Source organism: Motacilla alba, chromosome 3 (assembly GCF_015832195.1).
Source record: "Motacilla alba alba isolate MOTALB_02 chromosome 3, Motacilla_alba_V1.0_pri, whole genome shotgun sequence".
In the NCBI taxonomy this organism is placed as follows: Eukaryota; Metazoa; Chordata; class Aves; order Passeriformes; family Motacillidae; genus Motacilla; species Motacilla alba.
Window position 1 is genome coordinate 51758367 of NC_052018.1, and position 23967 is coordinate 51782333.

The 23967-nt window shown below is 38.5% G+C and overlaps 1 protein-coding gene across 3 annotated transcripts in view; it reads left to right on the forward strand.

The window, feature by feature from the left end:
- The window catches only part of NKAIN2 (sodium/potassium transporting ATPase interacting 2), a 515822-nt gene that overhangs the window by 118259 nt on the left and 373596 nt on the right, over positions 1-23967 (forward strand). For 2 of the 3 annotated variants that reach the window (XM_038130925.1, XM_038130924.1), the window contains exon 2: positions 12890-12970. The exons of the other annotated variant lie outside the window; for it this stretch is intronic. In XM_038130925.1, the coding sequence (XP_037986853.1) occupies positions 12890-12970 (81 nt within the window). The remainder of the gene's footprint in view (positions 1-12889; positions 12971-23967) is intronic. 3 annotated transcript variants of the gene reach the window in all.

Here is a 23967-nt window from a genome sequence, read left to right on the forward strand (position 1 = left end):
ACATTGAATCTACTGGATGAAATGGAAAGACAGCAATGACTTCCAGGTCATTAGAGAATACTAAGAAAATTAACAAGTATGTGCTATTCTGTACTCATTGTCCAAGCAAACCACTCTTGAGTGGTGTCACCTTGACTGTTCCACAAGCATAGCAGCCTTCAGACTTTGGGCTCTGAACATTTGTAATTTTCAGGTGACAATGAACAACCAAAGATTTTTTTATTCTACACAATGAGTGTGATAAAGGAGGTTTGTGTGCATATACCAAACAGCTGCTGAGGTGGGATTCTCAGGTACTGACACAGAGAAGCAAATTTAAATATGACTTATCTAGTGAGGGTGTAGGACCCCTGACTGTGTTGTATGAAGCAGCAGGGCTGTTGAGATCAGAAATAAAAACAGGTAATTTCATGCATTTTTTTAAAAATCTGAAATACATAATATTTGAAAATTTCTACAAACCGCACAGGTGAAAGCATCTTTCTAAGGGCTAGATGTCAATAGTAATAGCAACACCAGCAACACAGGTGTAACTCTGTGCCTGTAGGGAATTCTCTCTGAAACAGTGAGCTAATACATGACTGTACTTCATTCAATGGCAGTATTTTCACTGACTTTAGGGGTTTCTGGATGCAGCCTTGTACATCTGCCTTAATCTCTGCATTGAATTAATTTCCAATTTTTCTAATTATCTTCACTTTCTTCATTTCAGAAGTGCAGTTCACCTTGGACCTCATGAAGTAATGATTTTGTTATGGATCAAATTAACATTTCCTGTCACATAGCTCATTTGCTGAAAAAGGAAAAGTTTTTCTAGGATGAATAAGATCAAGTGTCCATCCAACCTACTTTATGGGCAGAAATCTCCTATCCTCAGGCACATTGCAGCCCTTACAATATCTCTGGACCCTAATTATTCCCCTTTGTATGGGTATGGTATTTTTGAGCAACATGCCTTTAGTATTTCTCAGTTTAAAATTCAATGCGCCACATTGAAGTTGACATTCAAGTATTGAAAACCTTGCATAGCCACTCCCACATGAAGTTCAGCTGGGTAGTCAGCAGATCCATATGGATCCCTATAAGGAACACTGATCATACTTCTTCATATAGAATAAGATCAATTTGTTGTGCATTCAGAAAGTGTATTTCTGTGAAAAGGTAGAGGACTGTAAGTGTATGTAAGCCATTTGTGCATGTCAGCGATTCATGCAGAAGATGTTTCTGGTCACTTTCTCAAACAGCTTTTGTTCCCAGAGTCTCATGGCTTCTCGCATTGTGTGAGGCTTGTTCCACCCTACAGTCAGGGCTGGGTGACAGCACTGGTGACACCCCAGAAAAGCACATTTGTAATAGTCCTGTTGCCTTTATCTGACGGAATTTGTCTTTTCCACGTTATGTACAGTTAGGATCTGTCCCTGGCTGAAAGAAAGATCAGAAAATCCTGCTGCTTGCAAAGTTTTTATCCATTAGAGACATAATACAGAGTTTTCTTTTTCTTTCAGCTCAGAATGTGCTATGTCTAACACAGGCAAATAATAACTGTATCATTAATCATTAATAGGCCAGTAGCAAAACACAGGATCAACTTAATCCTTTTGGACATTGATGAGTGCACACTGCCACTTTAAATAATGGCATAAAAGGCATCATTACTACCCAGTATGGATTTACCACAGTAAATGAGTTTGAGTTACTGTATATATTTTGCACTCCATACCCTGTTATCAATAATAGTCCTCAAGTCTCACGAAGGGCAACATGAGGAGGAAAAGAATAATTGCCATTCTGCATGGAGGCAGTTTATTGATGAGGTGGACAGAAGTAATATTTTTAGCCTGCTGGGTGTCCATCTGTAAGCAGTTTCCTGGAGCTGCCACTTCTCCTTTCTCTGGAAACTGTTATGGCTTTTTCTGTCCAATGGAAATAATGAGATCCATCTATCAAACAGAGAACAAACAATAAACTCTATACTTTCCAATTAATTTGTTTTTCACCTCTGTTTACCAATGTGCATGCAGTTAACTATCCATCGTATTATATGCATGTAAAGTTACATTTCTCAAAAGGTTGAATCTATTAACCGTTTTGCTTGCAAAATATATCTGCATGCCCTCCAGCTAAACAGGAGACTTGAAAAAAAATCAATCCTTTTGAAGTGCCAGAACATAACAACATAGTGTGCTATAAAATCATACCATCCAATCTAAAGTCTGTATCCTCTGTTATGTTCATAACTTATAGTCCATAAAAAACCTTTTCATAGCAAAAAAATAATGCATTTCAGTCAAAATATGCAGTAGTGAGTCATTTCAGGATATGGTATGTTTACATTAAATGTAGAGATTCCTCAAAAATGTATAGCTCTGGTACTTGAAGTCGGAGTGGCCTCTCACCACATTGTAGTAATTTACTTTGTCCTAGCTGTATTTTCCTCTCTCAGATGGCTTTCCACTGTTTTTGCACAGTGCTTTTCAAAGACTGTGGGATTGGCTATACCACATGATGACCAAGCTGTATACTCCTTTTGGCCACTGATGTGGTGATTGTCTTGTTTCTGTCAATGTGTTTTTTGGTTTTGGGGTTTTTTTTTCAGAACATTCCTCTGTTTAGGGGCTTTGTTTTTGTGTCTATAGTGTTTCCATTTGTATCATTAAGAGGCGCTTGAATCTGGATGTTATTAATTTCCTTGAAGAAGTCTGTGTGCTATTTCCACCTGTAAAACATGTGAGTTCAGCTTATCAGGACACAGATGGCACATCAAGAAAACCTAAGAAGCCCGCTAGACAGAAACACTGATTTGTCTACCACCACAGAAGCGTACACACATACACACACACAAAACTGAGGAAATCAGCTCCAAGGTGCCAATTTTTTTTGCGCCTGAAAGCCTGGAACAATAAAGATGACTCACAACAGTACAGTCATCCTTCTGAGACTATGCCTGAGGAAATGCTTAGTATTAGGAAAGCTAGAAAAGGAGTCATGCTTCAGATCTTGGGAACCTGGCTGGCTGACTATGAATAGTTTTGTATGAATGGCTTAAGTACTATACCATTGTCATTAGCCACTTTCAAACACAGTAAAATTCCACTAGGGAATAACTTGCTTCCTTTTTGAAAAAGAGAGGAATTTGTTGTGAAGGAAAGGGTTAAAAGGCTTCAGAACTCATGTGGCAAAAGAAAGACAAGATGAGAAAGAAAAAAACAGCCAGGAAGAAAATGTCTTTCTATGTATTTCTGTCTAAATCAAAGCAATTTCTAGCTGCCCTAAGTTAAACAATTGGTAGATGACATTTTATGCAGATGAATCAATGTGTTCCCAATTATAGTTTTATATTCAATATCTAACATGCAGTCAGCATCTTAACTGGTGTTTTTTGTCAAGCTGCTCTGAGCTCACCCACAAATATGTCATAGAGAGAAGTCTGTACTTTTTGAATAAGTGTGAATTAGAAAGGCAGATGTATAACCTGGAAAAACTTGTAGATTCATCTTTCTAAATAAATGGATGTGTTTGACACTGGCTACACTGACCAGGATTGTTCTTTGTGCCACAAGCCATCATCAGCATGATAATAATTCAGAAATGAGCCCATTTTTGGAGATTATATGTCTAACTGGTCCTGGCCTCAGCTATTGGAATTGGTACATCTTCAAGGGAGGAATGTTTGATCTGGTGCTCTTCTGTTATTTCTGTCTTGATATTGGGCAGCCACATATACTCAGATAGTATAAATTGGCACAGATCTGTTCAATTTAATGCTTTCTTGATGATCTATATTTAAAAACTACTACAACAAAAAAAAATAAAGAAATAAAAAATGAAACTAACAACCCTCTACAACACAGAACGTCTATTAGTCATGAATGTTATTGAACATCTGATTTATGAAAAGTTCTCCACTTCTCTGCATTCTTGGCTTTTTTTTTCTCCAGTCTGGTTGAGGTTGTGACTTCTATCATTTACTAATACATTGGTCACTACTGCCACTTTGCCTTTTTCTCTGAGCAAGTTAATATATACAAAGCTTTTACAACAGTCCTGGAACCCAGTGTAGTTCATTCAGTCTGAATTTCAGCACAGTTCCTTTAAAGCCCATCCATGCAAAATCCTTTCCAGTAGGATCACACTTATTTCAGTAGGGCTGGAAGTGTAGGGATGACGTTGATGTGTACACACAACTTCAGTGTGCCATCTATCATACATAAATTGCAATGTATGGCAGGTGCCACAGAGGATTTTAACATCCTTTGCTATTGTGTTTTTGTGATATCTCCCTGGGTAAAGGTTGCTAATAACACAAAGTGCATGAATACTCTAGGCTGACAAAAGGCTATTAAGCTCACTGAGACTGCTGTGGAAAGGTATGTTTTCAAGCAGTATGTTTGGACTATCCAAGTACTCAGGTCCTAGCATTTCAGTGTCAAGTGGGGTGGATATAATTTATTTAATTTGCTTGTATTAATTTTATATAATGTGTTAGTTCTCGTAAAATGAAAACTAGAAAGTAGATGTTGGTGGACTCTTTTGCTCCTATAAAAAACTACAGCTGAATTAGGTAAATCTTATTGAAAATCCTGTTCAGAGGAAAAATATTTTAAGACCCAATTCTTAGCTAAAATAACTAAAAGAACTTTACTGAAGCCTGCAGAAAATACATGAATTTATACTTTCCTGGAGTACAGATTACCTTTTGTGAAGGCTTAGAATAGGACCTGGTGAAATAAGAATTTGGCTAAAAGATATTTCTGTAAGATAAATCTGTTTCATATGGTCAGCCTCTTTAAAGCCAGAGCAGAGTGTTTAACAATTCAATTCTCTTACTATTTATAGTTCACTTCAGACCATGTGCTATCAAATAAGGACAAGAATTTTTTCTTGAGTTTCTCTGAACTGACTGGTTGCCAAGATATTAAAGGGTTTATGGCTCTTGATGAAATTTTACGCATGATGTTTTATATCCACTACTCACGGGTTTGACCAAACTTGCGTGCATCTACTGTTGGAATGTAAAATTACTAGCACTAGATATATATATTGCCACAAAGAAAAGAATGTTTAGTGTGACTTGTTTAGGGTTTCTTTATAATTCAAGATAATTTAAAGAAATAGTGCTTAATAGGGCAGAAGTGCTTCGCTGCTGCCTAGAGACAGTATGTAAAAGCACAGTGTTTGTGTAAGGGTTCTCTAAGGGGAGAAGTGCATTTATTTGAGGAATTGATGCTTGTTTCTGCAAGATTATTATGGTAAGGGCTTTGCAGAGAATTTTAATACATGTCAGAGATTTTCCAAAAGAAGGCAGACTGTGATCGACTGGAATAGCTTGGTGTCTCCTGGTACTGTACTGTTATGCTGTGGGGTTTTGTTTGTTGGCTTTTTTTCCCCCAAGTGCTTCAAATGTTTTGTAATTGAATAATACGGCTGATAAACTTCAGCAAGGAAATGTGTAAAAGAAAGGTTTTCAAACAGAATGTAGACTCTTCAAACTGTGCAGGAGATAAACTGACTGGACACAGACCACTAAGGCACTTAGACTGCTTCATCTACCTAGCAGTTCCCTCACCTGGTGTTTTAGGTATGAAATCACTTGCATCAGGAGGACTACTTGGAACTTAACTTTATTAACTTAACATGCTTAAGTTGTTAACAACTTAACATGTTTAAGTTGTTTGCTAGATTGGGATAAGTTTTAGGAACCAAGCCCAAAAAGGTGCTTTCTTTAGGGAGAGAGTTCTCCACTTTGGGAGGGGAATATGACCACATATTGATCATTTGTCTTCAGAATGAAATAGAAATTTTCTGTGGATGCTACAGAAAGAACTTCTGTAGGAAAAACAGATCAACTGTTAAAAAATGGATTTATGGATGTACCTGCTGTTTTTATTTTAGTTTGATCTTTTTGTAGTTTAATTAGTTGCTCTAAATGATACCTTAAAATGTGTCATGAATGATCCTTAAGCAATATCTATCCACTGTTGCATGATTAATAGGAGATTAATCTAGAAGATTTAAACTAGAAGATTAGATGTGGTATTCAATGTGTGATGAACTGTGAATTGTCAAGAAAGAGAATATTTTAAAATTAAAAATGCTAAAAAGAGCATCATTTTGTTATGAATAATGTCCAGATATGTTTCAGATAATAGCATGGTATATTAAGTAAAATATATGTACAACCATCTTCAGTGACTGTTTCTTTCTTTTCAAGTTTGTTATGTAGAAAGTGTGACTTTTAGGAGATGGGAAAAAGTTCAGGCATCAGATAAGGTGGTAACAAGATAGACATTGCAAGATGGAAGAAAATCTGTAAAGAGCCACATCTTTGTGGTCTTTTGCAATCCTTTGTGTTTCCATGTAGGTTGATACTCATACATCTGGAAAACAAAATCCAAAGTAGAGAGTACTTGTAAAGAAAAAAAAAGTACTTTAAACCTAATAGTTACCCTGATACTATGTATATGACTTAATAAGCCAGGTCAGTAATGGAATAAGGAGCTGTTACATACCTACATATGTCTGCTTCTGGGTTTAGATATGTAGCAGATGTTAAAATGACATGGTGGGACAAGTTTTGTAGCTGTAATTTCATCAAGGCAATAGAGGTTATTTTCAAATCAGTCCAAGCTGATATAGAATGGTTAGCTCACTTTAAGAGAAAAATCACAGGAGAAATGACAATGCTTAGCAGACAAGTGGATCGTAAGAGGTCATAAATGCACAGACAAAAGAACATGTATTTTGTTAAGGACATTAGAAGTAGGAGGGCAAGGCAAAGGGCTCTGGTTAACAGCTCTGCAGTGTCCTTACTTTTTGTGCTTCGTCATTATATCTTGGAGTAGCCAAAGCTGTACCTTACTGTTGATGATTCACCAGTATGTCAAAAGAAATTGGTTACAAGCAATGAAGAAAATCAAGTCCTATAAAAATCCGCCCCTAATGACGGTTTTCTGCATTACTTAAATGGTCAGAAGGAGCTACAAGTTGCACATATCTTTTAATATTTTTTTAGACATTAACACTTAACCTAGGAATTAGTTTATTTTGAAGTGTGCTTCTGTATTTCTGAAGGTGTCAGAAAAAAAAAAAAACCCAAAAAAAAAAAACCCAAGCCAAAACATGATTTTAATAAGAGGAGAGTAAAATTCTTAAGTAATGGAACTATGATGTATAGAAATTACCCTCTTCAGCTTAATTTAAGGCAAGTATATTATCCAAGTTACACTAAAAAGAAAAAAAATATTATGATGTGAGTATGACCAATACTCACTGCAGTAATTTCAATTGAGGAGAGCAGAAGAAAAACAATTCTGCACTTAAAGTTCAAAATGCAAGTGCATAACTTCCTGTGAAGTAGATCAGGTCTAGTCTCCACAGCTGTTTTCCACAGATATTAAAATAAACAGAGCTTGGTTTATGAGCACAGTATTTGTATTTGTTAAAGAACATAGAAATCAAATTTTTCCTTTGGAGGTGTTAAACTTGGCTACTTTAACGAAAGTGAACACCCCTGCTATTCCCACCAGGAATAGCAGGCTCAGGCTCCTTCTAGTCACCTCTTAAAGTAATTAGTTTCTCACATTTACAACTGAGACCTCATCTGAGTTGAATTTCTCCTTACAACATCCCTGTTGAGATCTGGTGATCCAGACCTGAGTTTACCCGCAAATCATTTTAGATGTTGTTGATCTGCAGGAGCCCTGAGAGACTAATCCTCCCTTCCTGCATAGAGGAATCACACTGCTTTTTTTGCCTGTTAGGTTTGATGCATGAGAAATATGGCAAATTTTACCCATAGGGGTTTTTTTTACTTTTCAGAAAAGATGAGAACTTGTTGCAGAGCATATTTTAAAGTCATTCTTGTATCCTTTTTCTAAGGTAGACCTTTCCAGTACAAAGCAAGGGGCAATAAACACTTTATCTTGGAAGAATGAGTGCTATAGATGTGAAACAGTGCCAATAATGTCAGTATTGTGTTGTAGGGTTTTGAAAAATGAAATAATATACTCAAAGCAATTAACAAACATCAAATTTTTATTCTAGATGCTGAATGTTGTTAGAAACTGTAAATGAATAGTTCTTCATTCCAGCTGTTCTGGGAGCAGGTTTTCATGCACCATAGCCACCCTAAGCATAACTTTACTTCTATTTATTTGCATTGTCCATCAAAACACCATTTTGATTAATAGGTTTTACTCTGTTAGAGTATCACCATTATAAACTATGGGTCTTTTTATTAAAACAGAGTAGTCTAAATCTGTAATGTACAGGAAAAGCTGTAGTGATTCTGTTTGCACCAAGAAAAAGTCTTTGGACAAAATTCTTATTAAGATTCTATTTAGAAATAATGTTTCAAGATGCATTTTGGTACTTCGTTTCACGGAATAGACAGTTTTTATGTGTATAGCTTGCAGTGGTAATTGCAAAAGGAGCTAAAGTTTATTGCCTTTCAATTCTCCAGTGCAGTGTGTTTTCACTCATTTAAAAGGGGTTTGTTTATTGTTTTTGGGGTTTTTGTTTGTTTGTTTGTTTGTTTTTGGGGTTTTCTATATATCATTTTCAAGCCCTACTGAAAGAAAAAAGAACGGCTTCTGGCATATTATTTTTTTTTCGTGGTGAAGAGTCTCTGCTGACAGTACTCTGAAGAAATTGTTTTTAGTAGGAAATTGTGGAATGTAGCAGTCTTAAAAAAAAATCATGTGCAAGCTCTTGGCATTGCCTGAGATATTTCAGGGTTTAGTGCTAATCTACTGGGAATCTACTGATTCTATTAATTACTAGTCACACCCGAGATAAAGTCATGGTAGTTTTTTAATGCTGTTTTCTTTTCTGTTGATTATGTGATACTTAAACTACCAAAAACTATATTTCCAGTTAAAGTAGTGCTGTCAATTTGGAGATGGGAATTAAAGGTTTTACTCAGAATTTTTCTCCATGTATTTTTTCTTCAGGTCAACTGTATAAAAGAGCTTTGGTGTGAATGTGCTTCTAGAATTTTAATCATTCATGGGCTTGCTTGGAAGCAGCAGCTTCTCACTTCATCATGTATTATCCAAGTGACATGAAGTAATTTCCATATTAGCTTTTCCATTTGCTTATGATAGTTTTATGAATGACTGTTGTGCTGATTCTCCCCTACTCCTTCTCTCCCTTCTCCCGACCCATCTTTTCTTTATGCACAGAGGTTAACTGAGAGCCTGCCTCCTAACACAGTTGTGCTGCTCCAGAAAGAAAGCTAGGACTTCTCTTGTCATGGAAGCTAAAGTTTTATGCCATTAACTGTTTCTGCTCATTGATAGATGCAATGAGTAGATAATTGCAAATGTGTTGGGATATCTGCATCCCTTTGTGCTTTGTACGAGGTCTTTATTCTGTTGTTTCCTTTGTCATCTGTTGTATCACTACAAATAGAAAAGATGTACCATATAGATGAAAAAAACAAACTTATATAGACATGTAAAGTCATAGAAAAAGGCATGATTGATACTCATCAAGTCAATCATTCTGTCCCTGGAAAGCATCATATCTTCATCCATCTTACTTGCAAGATCTTGAAAGCCTCTGATGTTGGAGGCAATTATAACATTTCCATGTAATCTGTTACAGTACTTCAGTGTGTTTGTCAGCAGGACATACACACATGTATCTATTTATATCTGAATATGATCATTTATCCAGGCAACTTAAAACTCCTTCATAGCATTTGCAGGCCCCTTTGCTACTTGTCCACAATGGATTGAGAGAGCATTTAATTCTCCTGAGTGATGCAGCCTTTTTACATATTTAAAACTGTTGTTATATTTCCAGTTGACATCTTCTAAACTGACCAGCCCCTCTCCTTCATGTAATTTTATCACAAAGATGGAAACACCAGGACATATTAGGTTTCAAATTTTGAGGTGTGTTTGTGTTTTAATCATTATTATCACGAAGCTAGGGGGAGTGGCCAGTCCCCCAGGGGCTGTGCAGCCCTTAAGAAGGACCACAACAGGTCAGAGAGACGAGCAGAGAGGAGCTGCCTGAAATTCAACAAAGGTAAATGCAGGGTACTGCAGTTTAGGATGAATAATCCCAGGCACTAGTACAGGCTGGGGGCTGATCTGCTGGGAAACAGCTCTGCAGAGAAGGACCTGGGGGTCTTGTGGCAAGAAGCTGTCCGTGTGGCAGCAGTGTGCCCATGTGGCCAAGAATGTATCCTGGGGTGAACTAAAAGAGCATTCCCAGCAGGTCAAGGGAGGTGATCCTGCCTTTCTACTCAGCACTGGAACAGGTTGCCCAGAAAGATTGTGGGGTCTCTGTTTCCACAACTGGAGATACTCAGGAGCTGCCTGTACACAGTCCTGTGCAATGTGCTCTAGGATGACCCTGCCTGAGTAGACCTTGCCTGGACCAGGTGACCCACTGTGGTTCTTTGCAACCTGACCCATTCTGTGATTATTTTAGTGCTGCTTTAAAAACAGTGCTATATTATAATAATTTGTCAATTATTAAAGCTTTGACAAGCTATTTGTAAAATTTGACTTCAGAAGTAACAATATAGAGGTTAATCTCATTGATCAAAGAGCTTGGGGTTTCTTTAAGAGATTCTGCTTGATTTGGTTATTGTAATTATATTTGCAAAAATTAGAATTTTAGCACTGAGAATAATCATGTGCTTCCTGGCATTTATTTATGCATACACACATACATACAATATGGTTCACATTGCTTAATTTTCATATTGAGTTGGACAATTAGTGAGTCTGAAAAGAGAGAAGCGTAACCTATGTGCTCCTTTCTCCAAAAGTAATTTATATCATTAAATGCTGGCTCCTTGTTCCAGTGGTGTCTTGGGCAAGTGCAGCAGATGAGGCACCAGGCTCTTTATGGACGTGGGGTTTCTGAACTCATTTAAAGCATCTGGTTTTCTCGTCATGCCCCTTCTCCTCCTGGGTTTCCGAGCTCCCCTGTATCTGGGAGCCAACAGCAGCAGAGGAGGGGGGTGTCAGTGGTGCTGGAGAGCCATGTCTGGGAGATGGAGGAACAGAGCACAGGCACATCACTGCTGTGTTTGTACACCTCAGCACCCACCTCTCCCCAGATGACAGCCTTTCACTGTATGAAGAATTGTTCTTTAGAGGCTTGCCTTTCTTATGCTAATCAACAGAGCTGATGTTATATTCTCCCCTTTTTGCTTTTATCATCATCTGCTTAGCTTATTTTTCTCTAGCATCAAACTCTCTCCAGCTTTAATTCTTCTCTCACACAGATAAATCGAAAGTTGCAATTATTTACAGAGTGAGAGGAGGAGGGAGGAAGCACATTCATTTATAAATCATTTTAAATTTACTATTCATTGAAGGTGGAGTATGAAGAGCTCTGGCCTCTATCCACTCAGCACTCAGCAAGACCAGAAAACAACAGACCTGTTTAGTCAGAAATAGTGCCAACTATTCCAATCTCTTACAGCAGCCTTATTCTGCAGAGACCATCTGAAAGACAAGGTCTGCCTTTCCCTGACCCTGCACAGTTTGTGGCTTTGCTGCTGGAAAAGTCAATACCTCTTCTAGTTCTTACATTGATGTTTTTTTCTTTCTAGGGGACTGGGTTATGACTGTCAGTGTGTTTTGCCTAGATCAGAGAATCCTCTCAGTCCTGCTTTGGGAGTGGAAAGCTGGGATGTGGTGGCCAGGAGACAAACATTGGAATATTTTTTATAGGGTATTAAAACTGCCTTTGGGGTTGCTCAGTGGAACTGAGAGGTGGGGGGAAGAAATTAGCACATGTTCTTAGACTGTATGCCATCAAATTGTAGAAGACCAGATGAGTAATTTTCTGAGATAAGCAATGTGTAATGAACGTGTGTGGAAGGGAGAACATGCGAGTACTACCAAGGCTGTGGTTAAGGTATGAACCAAGGAACACAGTGATAGGAGTGAATACTGAAAATATTTGTTAAGAGCAGGTAGAAGAACTACTTCAAAATTGCAAGCAAATTTCCTTGCTGGGTTTGTGTGGCAAGGTTTTAGTAGTGGGAGTGCTACAGGGTTGGATTCTCTGAGAAGCTGCCAGAAGTTACTCCAGTGATTGACAGAGACAAAACCAACAAGCTCCAAGATGGACCCAGTGCTAGTCAAGGCTGAGCCTGTCGCCAACAGCTAGAGTTCTTCAGGGTCAGGGAAGAAGGAGGGGGAGGAAGTGCTCCAGATTCTGGAGCAGAGAATCCCCTGCAGCCCCTGGTGCAGACCATGGTGGGTCATCTGTTCTGATGCAGCCCATAGAGGTCCATGATAGAGCAGACATCCACCTGCAGCCCATGAAGGACTCCACACCAGATCAAGTGGATGTTGAAAGAAGGCTGTGACCCAGGAGAAGTCCATGGGTCAGGATCTGTGGGCCCATGGAGACAGAACTCCACATGGGAGCAGGTTTGCTGGCAGGACTTGCGACCCCATGAGTAACCTACGCTGGAGCAGTCTGTGAAGAACTCCAGCCTATGGAAATGAATCACACTGAACAAATTGGTGGAGGATTATCTCATCTACTAAGGGCCCCATGCTGGCATGAGAGAAGCATGTGAGGAGTCCTACTGCTGAGAAGGAAAGAGTGCCAGAGACAACACGTGATTGATAAACTGACTGCAACCCCTATTGCCATTGCACTGCATAGCTGGTGGGGAGGAGGTATTGAAACAGCAGTGATGTTGAGCCTAGGAAGAAGGAAGAAGTGAAGGCAAGGTGTTTCATGATTTAGTTTTTATTTCTCATTTTCCTGTTCAGGTTTGATTGGTAATAAATTAATTTCCCCAAGCTGAGTCTGTTTTGCCCATGATGGTAACTGCTGAGTGGTTTTTCCCTGCTCTTACCTTGTCCTGTCAACCTTTCCTTATACTTTTCTCTTCCTTGTCCAGCTGAGGAGAGCAGCTTTGGTGTTCACCTGGCATCCAGCTGGAGTCAACCCATCACAGTCCTGTAACATATGGAATAAAATGGCAAGTATATAGCTTGAGCATGTAAGGAACTTAGGTGGATTGAAGTGAGCAGCTGTTTTCCACCTGGGTTTCACACAAACCGCAGGAGACATTAAAAAAGATACAGCAGAAATAATCATCAGCCTTGGCACATGCAGGATGCCTATATCTGGATAGCTGTGTGGCCTTGTATGAAAGGTAGAACTCTTGCATGCAACTTTCAGAGAAAATGCCAGGAGCCTGTGCCCTTTCGGCAGCTTTCTTAGACTGGTCCTGGTTCTGGCAGCAGCTGGGTGGAGGAGGCAGGGAGATGTCTGCCAGCCCCGCACCCCTGTGTGAGCACGTGTTGCATAGTCAAATTGCAACCTTGAAACATGAAAATGCATAATAACAGCTCTGGTGTTACTCATGCTGGTGATCACTGTGACAATCTGGTTCCTTCTTCCCGCCTTTAGGTCTATGCCAAAATGAGTTTTAATTATTGTGTTTGCTTAGGGTAGTCTCTTTGATGGCAATGCGCCACAATCCAGGCTACCTATGCCTATCCGGTTTTCCAAGCCGTATCCTAAATGATTTTTTTCTGTCCCAGACTTTCATGTGGGTGATGGTGAGGGATGGCCAGGGCCATGCTCTGTAGCAGTTAAAGCTAATTTTCAAATTACTTGGATTTGCAACATTTCATCTCTAAATAAGCTTAGAAATAAATACAGGGACAGGTGTTGTCTTCAAAATTCAGCTGTGTTCACTGCAGACAATACTCCCTAACTGCTGGTTGATCTTGAGTGCCTAACTTTTACCACCCTTGGAGCTCTACAGTTTAAAATTAGCTGATCTGGTTCATTTGTGTCTGCTGATAAAGTAGATGAGGCATGCTGGTGAGATTTCTCCCTGCAGAGCTGTGAGCTGCACAAAGGACCTCTAGAAATGAGATAAACATGCAAGAACATCTTCTCCCTCTTTAGTGCACATGCCCTTATGATCTGCCACTCAGATGTGCCTCTTGGTAAGCAAGGAATTCTTATTGTGTAACTGAGGGATGCTACACATCTGTGTCATGTGGTTCTAAAGCTGGTCCTTTTTCAACTGCCTAGAAGGTGTGCAGAAGCTTTTGGGAAAAGCAGTGTAAAACGGGGATCATCTTGATGCTGAGACTTACTGGTACTACTGTCACTGAATCAGTTCTATGAAAATGAATTTCTGTGGTATATTTATTACAGGAACCTACTTTGCAGATGTATTTTAATAACTATTCTCCTCTCTTCCCATCAACAAGAACAAAATACACAAATAATACTCTGGAAAATGGTGCAGTGGATTCTGTGGGAGTTTTAAGCCTAGATATCGAGTGCAGGAAGAGAGCTTTGCAACTCAAACAGTGCACCGTGCTTTTCTAGATGGGTCCCTGTAGTGTCATAATAGGAAAAGAATGACCTGCAGTGGACAGCAGGGGTTTTCCATGAGGTTTAAGTACTTCAACCTGTAACTAGTGGTATTTTTAGAATGCTGTTGGCCTCTGTGTGAACATTTGCATGCTTTAAGTACTGGACTTAAATCTTGCAAGAGAAAAAGGGTCGTATGCTCAGCATGTAGAAATTTCAAATCTTGGATCAGTACTAATAGTATACAAATTCTTTTGTTTAGTTTGAGTATTTTGAGTTCCAGACTATTTCTTTGAGAATATGAACATAGTTTTCAGTCTATATTTTGGGAATTGTGGATTTTTTTTTTTTAATAATGTGAGTGCTGGGGTGCAAAAGGACTCACTTGGATATAAGTAAGTAAACTGCTGGGGGAAGTCAGAGTATTTTCTTAGTTAAAGTGATGTTTTATGGTGCAAACATTTAGTTAAAAACCAGCTAATTCTCAGCTGACCAGATTAGAATTTCTATAGGAAAATATGCATTAGAGGGTGTATTAGACTGCAGTTTTGCAGCATCTTATTTTAAAACTAAATTGCTTATTCTGGTCACCTTATAGATGCTGTTAGAGAATTGGTGTAGAAGCATTATTATTGCTATTTTCTTTCTTTTAGATGGCAATCTAAACAGAACAAATAATCAGCCATAGTCTCCATTAGAGATTGTAATTGTGGGGGAGGCCAGTATTTTCATGTACTGAATGGGCTTTAAAAGTTACTATATAAGTTCTCATTTTAGCTAGTTCTCCTAGACCTGGAGGTTAATTATGCCAACACACAACTAATCTTATAAGTATGCAGTGATCCTTCCTGGCAGGAACCTCAGGACCAAAAGCTGAAACATTATTTTCCACTGTAAAGGAAAATACTTCCTATGGTTTTATCTAAAATCTGAAAATCTGATAAGATGACAAATGTGAATATATTGTGTTTTATAACTAATTTTACTGGAAACATCAGTTTTACTGAAGGGTATTGACAGAAATCACTAGTTGTCTGTGCTGATACAAAAGCAAATTATAACATTTTTAAATGTCATGAGATTCAAAACAGAAACCTAATTGACAGCCAACAGCAGAAAGCTCAGTTTTAAAACACTGAACTATAAATTCTGAAGAAAAAAATAATATATATGGAGACAAAATTGTTTATACAGGAACTAAAATTGAGAGTATGCCTTGTAAGTGTTGCCCATTAATGCCAGTTTTTTATCAGTTCTACATCCTGTTTCCACAAACTAATAATACATTAAATAATAACTGTTCACCATCCAAATGTATCCAAGTTTTAAAAGAAATTATTAGAATGAAACTTCATTTTTAAAAGTGCTTTTTAATAATATTCTATAAAGGTTTTGTTAAATCAGAATTTTTTACTTACCATTTTGCTTATGAAGGCAAAACCAACAAGTCTCTTCCAGAGTGAATGTTAACCGTTAAAACTGATTTAATATAACAATTTAAATCTGCTTAAGGGGCAGGCAAAGCTTCTCTCTACCACTGCCTCAATCTTACACCTTGTGGATTTCCCACTTGCTTGCTCTGGAACTTATGATTGGCTTTATTGAGTTCAAGTCAGCTCAATAATTTTTTTTTTCTGTTTTTGTGATCAATATTATTACTAGATGAGCTTTAAAGTTTTGTTTCAACGCAAACCATTCTGTGATCCTATGAAATTCTGGACTTTGAGAAGCTGTATTTTAGGGGGCTGCCCTAACTTGTTCCCTTTACCTTTATTCTGCTACCCTTTCTTTTCTACTACAATATAGGTGCCTAACTGTTAGTGCTGCTGTCTGCAGTACAACTCTTTGGTCTTCTGAAGCATCTCCAAATTCGAGGCACCCACCTGTATTATTTCTGTAGGCTTCCTTGACCTACTGTGGCTGTTCTGTCACATTAGCTGGTGTATTTTAATCTGATGAGCATAAATAGCATTTGGAAGAGCATCTCTGAGTTTTGAGACTCCTTCCTGAGGAACATAGGTTCCATGTAATACCCCTTTCATGGAAGGATTTCCTGAGACACTGATCTGGCACTAGCTCACGCATTGCTCAGCTGACTGAATGACTGGCCACCAGCAGAAGAAAGAAATTTCTCTTCCCACTCCTCTCAGAGCTGTCACTTGCACAGTGGGCTGTGCAAGTCCCAAAAGAAAAGCAGCAGAAATTCACCCAATGGATTGTGGCAAATTTTGAGGGTAGACGGATACATAAAATTCAAGCACTTTGTTAAAAAAAAAATAGATAAAAGCAAGCGTCAGTAAAAAAGCAGATTTGTTGAGGTACAAGGGCGTAAGGAGTAGAGTGGGCAGGTGAAAACCGGGCAAGGTAGGTTTCCATGATACAGAGCCATTAGCTCAGCTTCAGGAGACATTACCGCTGAAAAGCATGTCCGTGCTCTTGCATCTCCAAAGCAACATTTTGCAAGGTAGAGTGCTCACTGTACCAGGAGGCAAAGCAATCCAAGAAGAGGCAAAAATAAAGAAAATCCTGCAAATTAAATATTTCCTCTATGTTTACCACTCTGACACATTCATAATAATATTTTTTTCAGTGTTTGCAAATACTCAGACTCCAGTCTTCTTATTCATGCCTCACATGCCATGCCTGTACAATGGTCTCTCTGTAGAACTTATACTTGAAGTAGTAAAAAGACATTCCTTTTGGTTACTGTCTTATCTGAATATCTCATTAGCTATGAGGACTTATTTTAGTGAAAGTATGAGGAAACAGCTGGGAGTGTTTGTGTGCTCATTTTCCATTCCTCTCAACTCTTTGTTTTTCCTCTTTTTTAAAAAAGTTTTGATGATCATCTACTGCTTTAACCTCCAAGATTTATATGGATTGTGCTGTCCCACTGTTAGTATTTTTCTTACTTGAAAGTGTGACCATCTGGTGAATCATGTCCCTTGTTCTATCTTAGGATACAATGGAGCACAAGATATTTTGAAATTTAGGTAATGCAATACTGCCGAAGGAGACCCTTGAAACAGAGGTGACATTTAGAAATAAAAACAGAGTTGGCAATTTTATTTTATATCATATACATACATTTCTGTGTGCATGTGCATGTGTGTTTACACATCTACACAGCTTTTTAAAAGTTATAGACATGAGCACCATACATGTAGACACAGGGCTGCTAATTTGTAACAAACCTTAATGAACTGGCATGGTCAGCAGCTCTGAATATAACCTCCAAATCACATGGGCTTACTTTCTGACCTTGCTCTTCAACTAAAAGAAGGAAAAGCATGTTGGGAATAGAAGGCTGGTGTTTTCCAAGGAGCTTTGGATGAGCAGTACCTCTGAAATTTAGAGATTGGAATAACTTATGCTTTTCTAATGATGCATTTGAATTAGTTTAGTTTAGGTACTTGAATTGGAATATTTGTCTTGGTCTTCCTTTATCTCTCCAAGATATATGCTAGCACATTTTTCAATTAAAAATGAAGACTCTTGGGCTGAGTTACTAAATTTCAGCATAAATTTTTATTCTGAAATTATAAGCCCCCAAAAATAACAAGGGGAAAGATTATAGCTATCTGACACTACCTTATCTGTATAGCTGAGAACAGCATCACTACAATAAAAGAAGATAGCAGTGTCTCTCATTGATTGTTGGTTGATGAATGTAAAGCAATTTACTGGAATGCAATTAGCATTTGCAATCACATTACCATGGGGATTTTTTTATACTGCCTCTGAATTGAAAAATCTATACGTTTTCTGTCCATGAGTCACTTCTCAGGAAGCTTCCTTTCATTTGCAAGGCTGTGCATTGCTGTGGAATTAGTTTTTCAGAGTTTTTATAAGAAAATATACATGTCTTGGAAAAAAAGGCTTCTAAATAAGAATATCTTAACAACCTTAAAATAATTTTATTAATGTATACATTAAGAAGCTTGAAGTACAGAGAGTAAATAAGTAAAGCAGTGTCCTGAAAGAAGAAGATGTGTATGTGATGGCTTAGTAACAACAGTGCTAAAAATAACAACTTTTAACAAACATTTAGATCTCCAATAAGAAATGTTCATGCATGCAAGAAGTGCTCAGTTAGACACGCTGTTCTGTCTACACTCTAAATCGGTGTAAATTGAATTATTTTTACATCACGCAAAGTATAGAGAGCTTTTAGGAAAAAACCCAAACCTCTCAAATGTGTTGATTCGCAGTTTGTATTTTCTGTGGACATGTAAGTGAATGATTTTCAGTCCTTCAGGAGAAATCAATCCCAGCTGGTATAGAGAGGGTACAAATGAAAAATGTGTGTGTGCTGAAATGGATAGTCAAAGTCCTCCTGATGTTGACACATGCATACAATAGCAAATATGATCTCTACAGTGCTTTTTAATGGTTTCTGTATGTTATGGACCAAGGGTTGCTATTCTACCTTAAAGACAAACATGGGAAATTATTTCTATAGAGATCTATCTGGGAATGTCTGCTGCTTTAAAACACACTTATTTTTAACGCTATCTAAAGTATTCTTCCTGTAATTGTATATAGTGCACCATAACTACTTCAGGAGAAGTTTCTCTCTTACATGTTTGACCTTAGAGGTCTTACAAAGTCCCACTGTCTGTTGCATCTTGTATGCCTTAATTTCTGTCTAGAAATTGCTACTGAATTCCTGGAGACTATATTAGCTTCACCAGTGGCACATTATCTTCTGAGCTTTCTAAGGATTTTTAAATTTTATTTTTAAATAAAAACCTTTAAAGAAAGGAGAAACTCCTTTGTTCCTGTTCCTGTTATGTCTTTATACATACAATAAAATGCTAGACCCAGTCAGTTCGTTTTTTCCGCTGAAAACTTCCTTCAATTTTAATGGGTACAATGGCATTTTTAACTGAGCTTGGCATTAATATTTTAGTAGAGTTGGAATTGTCTGTGCGCCCTATTGCTACTTTGCTTAAGAAAAAAAGTTGTTGTCCCCATTTATCCACATTCACCGCTGTGCTCATGCTGTGCACTGGCATGCACATTTAGGGAGAGGCTAGAGGTTTTGGGACACATCTTGTGCTGATAATAAGCAAAGCACTGCATTTCCACTCTTCACTGAGGTGGCAATGCAGTGTCTACTTCCTTCAGATTTTACTCTGCTGCCCTTTCATTTAACATCAATAATCAGTTAAATACTTCATAGTCTCACATTTTGGCCTTGAGGAAAAAGACTGGATACTTTTGCCACATTGATACAGCCTCAAGTTTTCTGTTATTTTTATGGAGACCTAAATTGACCAATATGAAATGCAGGATGCAAGGAACAAGATAAAATTTTGCCTGTATGAACAGAAGTATTGTCATTTTCTAAAAATAATAAAAAAAATAGATTTAGTGTTTCTCTGACTGAAGTACCAGAGACTTAGTATTGCTGAGTTTGAAGGCTGGATATATTCTTAATAGTATAATTATTATAGCTTTCCCGAGGAGGGAGATTTGTAGTCTTAATATATTAACATCTAAAGTTAACCTCTTTATGCCTCTCCTCTGAATTGCAGTTTTCTTGCAGGTTGCAAGAAAACTGCAAGTTGCATTGCTGTACCCTTGCTTGCCTATCCAAAGAGTGCTAAGGCTAAAAGCAGATAGTAGCTTTGTCCAGTATGGGGCAAAATGGTGTTCTTAAGTGCTGTTTTGTGTTTGTAAGGCTGGTCTCGCTCTTTCAAATATATTCATCTAAATCCTGTCAATATTCATCTGCCATTCTCCTGGAACACAAGTATTTCCTGGGCTTTAGCAGAGTTCAGTGTTTGAGCAAGAAACTGCTGGGACTGCACTGTGTGTAATACTGGTAGTTTAGTGCTGGGTGATATCTACCCAGTTTCCAGATTAGGGAAGATGCTATGCCCCTGGTTTTTTCTCTTCTATAAGCAGTGACATGTTGTGGCAAGTGTTCCAGGCAGCTGTTGAAGTTACTCTGCTCCTGTGGGATCAATGCCTCCAGGTTCCTGTTAAATGACTTCTCAGGAGCCAGTGCACAGCAGGAGATAGGAGCCACTGTTTGTTGTGATATTGATTATTTGATTACTGTTGTCTTGTCTCTGTGAAGGCAACAGTTCATGTTCCATGAAAGGATGGGACTTGTGGCTTCACACAGAGCCTTCTCACTGGGGCAGAGGCTGGTCTGTGGCACTGTGCGCAAGCTCACTGACGTTTTGGGAGCCTCTAGCTCTCTTGAAGGAAGTCAGTTACCAGTGGAAACCCAGAGCCATTGTTTCACATGGAGGCAAGAGTGCAATGATCATATGGGAGGGAGTATGGCAGGCAAGCAAGAAGCAGGAGATCCTTCATGGTAGAATTTAAATGACTCCAGGAGCTTTTAATATGCCTTCCTACTTGCATGTGAGGCAGGCATTGTAACTTATGAGGCCTAGTGTCACTTTCCTTCCACCCACCCCATGCTCTTGAATCATTGTGTACAAGGATCATTTTGACTTTTTTGGGTTTTAATCCTTTTAAGGATGCTTACTAGAGGTTAAAGGGTGACAGCTTGTGGTGCCCTTGAAAGTCTGTGCTGAGACAAGGCAAGCTCTTTGCAGTGTTTTCATTTTGACTCTGGTTTTAAAAATCATTGAAAATTACTCAGAAGAAAGAATGCATTGTGGAAGTCTTATCCCTCTCTACCAACTACTTCATGCTCAAGCCAGGGGAGGATGTTGTACAAGGAGTTACCAGATCAGAGGTATTAATGTGGAAGCTGGAGGATTTTCATTCAGGCTAAGTGTTGAAAACAGGCCAGTGAGTTTGGGCGTTTTAAGAAAATATTGCAACTAGAAAAGTTGGATTTGATTAAATATACAAGCAAGACATTTAAAATAGAGTGAATAGAAGAATCCTAGTGAGTAGAATTGCTTCCAAAATCCTAGTGGGTAGAAGGATTGCTTTGTCTGCAAATTTGAAAGTATATTTGGTTTGCATAGGCAGGCTTTGGTAGCCAGGGGGCTACAAGGGTGGCTTCTGTTAGAATCTCCCAGGAGCTTCTTCTCTGTCTGACAGAGCCTGTGCCAGTTGGTTCCAAGGTGGGCCTGCCAGTGCCAACCCCAACATCAGTGGTGGTTGTGCCTCAGGGAAAACACATTACAGAAGGGGGAAAAGTTACACTGCATTGGCAGTAGGAGAGAGGACTGACAATACATGAGAGGAGCAACCCCCAGATCCTTCAGTCAGTGAAAAAGGACAAGTGTAGCAGGGACAGGAGCAGAGATCCCCCTGCACCCACTGGCGCAGACCATGGTGAGGCAGATGTGCCCCTGCAGCCCAGGGAGGTCCATGGGGGAGCAGAGATCCACCACAGCCCATGGAGGAGCCCAGGGCAGAGCAGGTGGGTGCCCAAAGGAGGTTGTGACCCTGTGGGAAGCCTGTGCTGGAGCAGGCTTCTGTAAGGATCTGTGGCCCCGTGGAGAGAGGAGCCCACACCAGAGCAGGTTTGCTGGTGGCAATTGTGACCCTGAGGGGGCACCCGCTGGAGCAGTCTGTTCCTGAAGGACTGGCCCTGTGGAAAGGACCCAATCTGGAGCAGTTCATGAGTGGATGAAGCCTGTAGGAAGGACTCATGTTTAAGAAGTTGGTGGGCGACTGTCTCCTGTGGGAGGGATACCATGCAGAGCAGTGAAAGAATCTGAAGAGTCCTCCTCCCTCTGTGGAGGAAGAAGCAGCAAAGACAACGCATGATGAACTGATCACAACCCCCATTACTCAAAAGAGAAGGATACACACCTGAATTGCTATCGGCTAAAGGATCATGGAACAGGTGGAAATCTCTTAAGGAATGTTAAAGTAAACAGAAATGCTGGAACAATATTGGACAGACATGAAGGGGAGGCAGTGGCATAGCAGAATGCTGCAACTGTATTTAGTCCTCACACATTAGGTGTCTGCAGAGGACGTGGAAGGAGACTCACAGTGTCCTCCAAGAAATCCAGGAATTTTTTTTGGGAAATGAATTGCACTGAATACTTTTATTTTGATATAAAACAAATGAAATCACTATTAACCACTCTTTCTCTGAAAAAAAAGCTGAATGTTTGCTTGAGTTTTCTAATGAATTATCTGTGAGCATGGAAAGATGCAATAGTACAAACATATGAAGGCTCTTGAATAGAATGTAGTTTCAGAGGGCTTAGGATTGAGTGTCATTAAGAATAAAGGATGACTGAGTTTGTCTTTGACATAGTACTGGTTTTCTTAATGTTTCCAGAGTAAAAGTTCCCAATAAAAATAAAATAATAAACAGACCAATAAAATCAGTTTGTCATACTTTAACTTGAAAACATGCTTAATTCTCAATTTGCATTGGGTTTCGGTTTTTGTTTGTTTTTCTTAGAGGTTTTTTTATATCTCAAAAGCTTTTCACAGCTTCAATGGTTTCCAGGTTTACTTCTGTTTATTGTAGGGGTTACTGCTTTAATTCCAATTTGAGCTGTATTTCATATCTTAATGACTGAAAAGACACATGCCTTACTTGTTCTTTGTCTGAGTAATATGAATCACATGAATATCACAGGAATTTCTGTAATATGAAAATATCCATATTATTATACAATATACAATAAGATTGATCACTGTGTAGCTAAGAAATGCAAAACATGCTTTGAAGTCCACATTCTGGAGCTTCTACATAGCTTAAAAAAATAATTTCTATCTTGATTACAAACTAGAAAATTCTGGTTCCTTTGGGGTTTTATACTTTATTAAACATAATCTACTTCTTCAAGAGTATAAGATCACATCATTCGAATGGTATTTGTCTTTTGGTTTTGTTCAGGTTTTTTTCTGTAATATTAAAATTGTGTTTGGGTGTTCTGGGGTTGTTTTGAGGGTTTTTAATTTTTTATTTTGTTTCCTGGTTGGGTTTTTGCTTTTGTTGTTTTGGGGTTTTTTTTGTTGTTGGTAATATTTTTTAAAAAATCTTTGTTCCCAGGAGAAGGAATACATGAACTTTAAAATAAAATGTTTAACATGTGGCAACTTTTTTGCATGCAGAAGGTGCTATGAAGCTGTTTAGTGATTTGAAATGTTAAAATACCTCTCATGGGAATGACTGAATATGAATGAGCAGCGGATTTTATCAGGCAGGTAGAGACAAAAATTGTACAGATGTGGTTAATTGTTCTAGATGCACCCATATCCTCAAGCATCTACTATCTTGTTATTGCCTCCTCTTGTAAATTTGCACTCTATTGTTTAGGAATATCTACATATTTTACTGAACATTCCTTCTTCTGTAAGATTAGTGTTCGGTCTGCCAGTATACAGGAAACAGCTGTTTAGAACTCCAATTTTATTCTCTTCCTTTTGGAAAAAGTGTAGGTAGTGATCAGATTCTTCAGCAATCTGCTTTGTATTAAACATCAAACTCAGGAGTTCCCAGGGGTGCTGTTAGATGTACTGTGATAATGGCTGCTGTGCCATTGGAAATAGCAGTTGGTGAAGCTGCCGCGTGTACGCGGTAATGTGAATGTTCCTCTTTGTGTGACTGCTGCACATTCATACCTGTGCATGAGCATTTTTCAAACCTCTGCTTGTCCTTTGATCGGATCGCTTTTACGGGTAGTTTGTCAACCACACAAGATCATTTGTAGGAGCTGGAAAGGTTTAGTT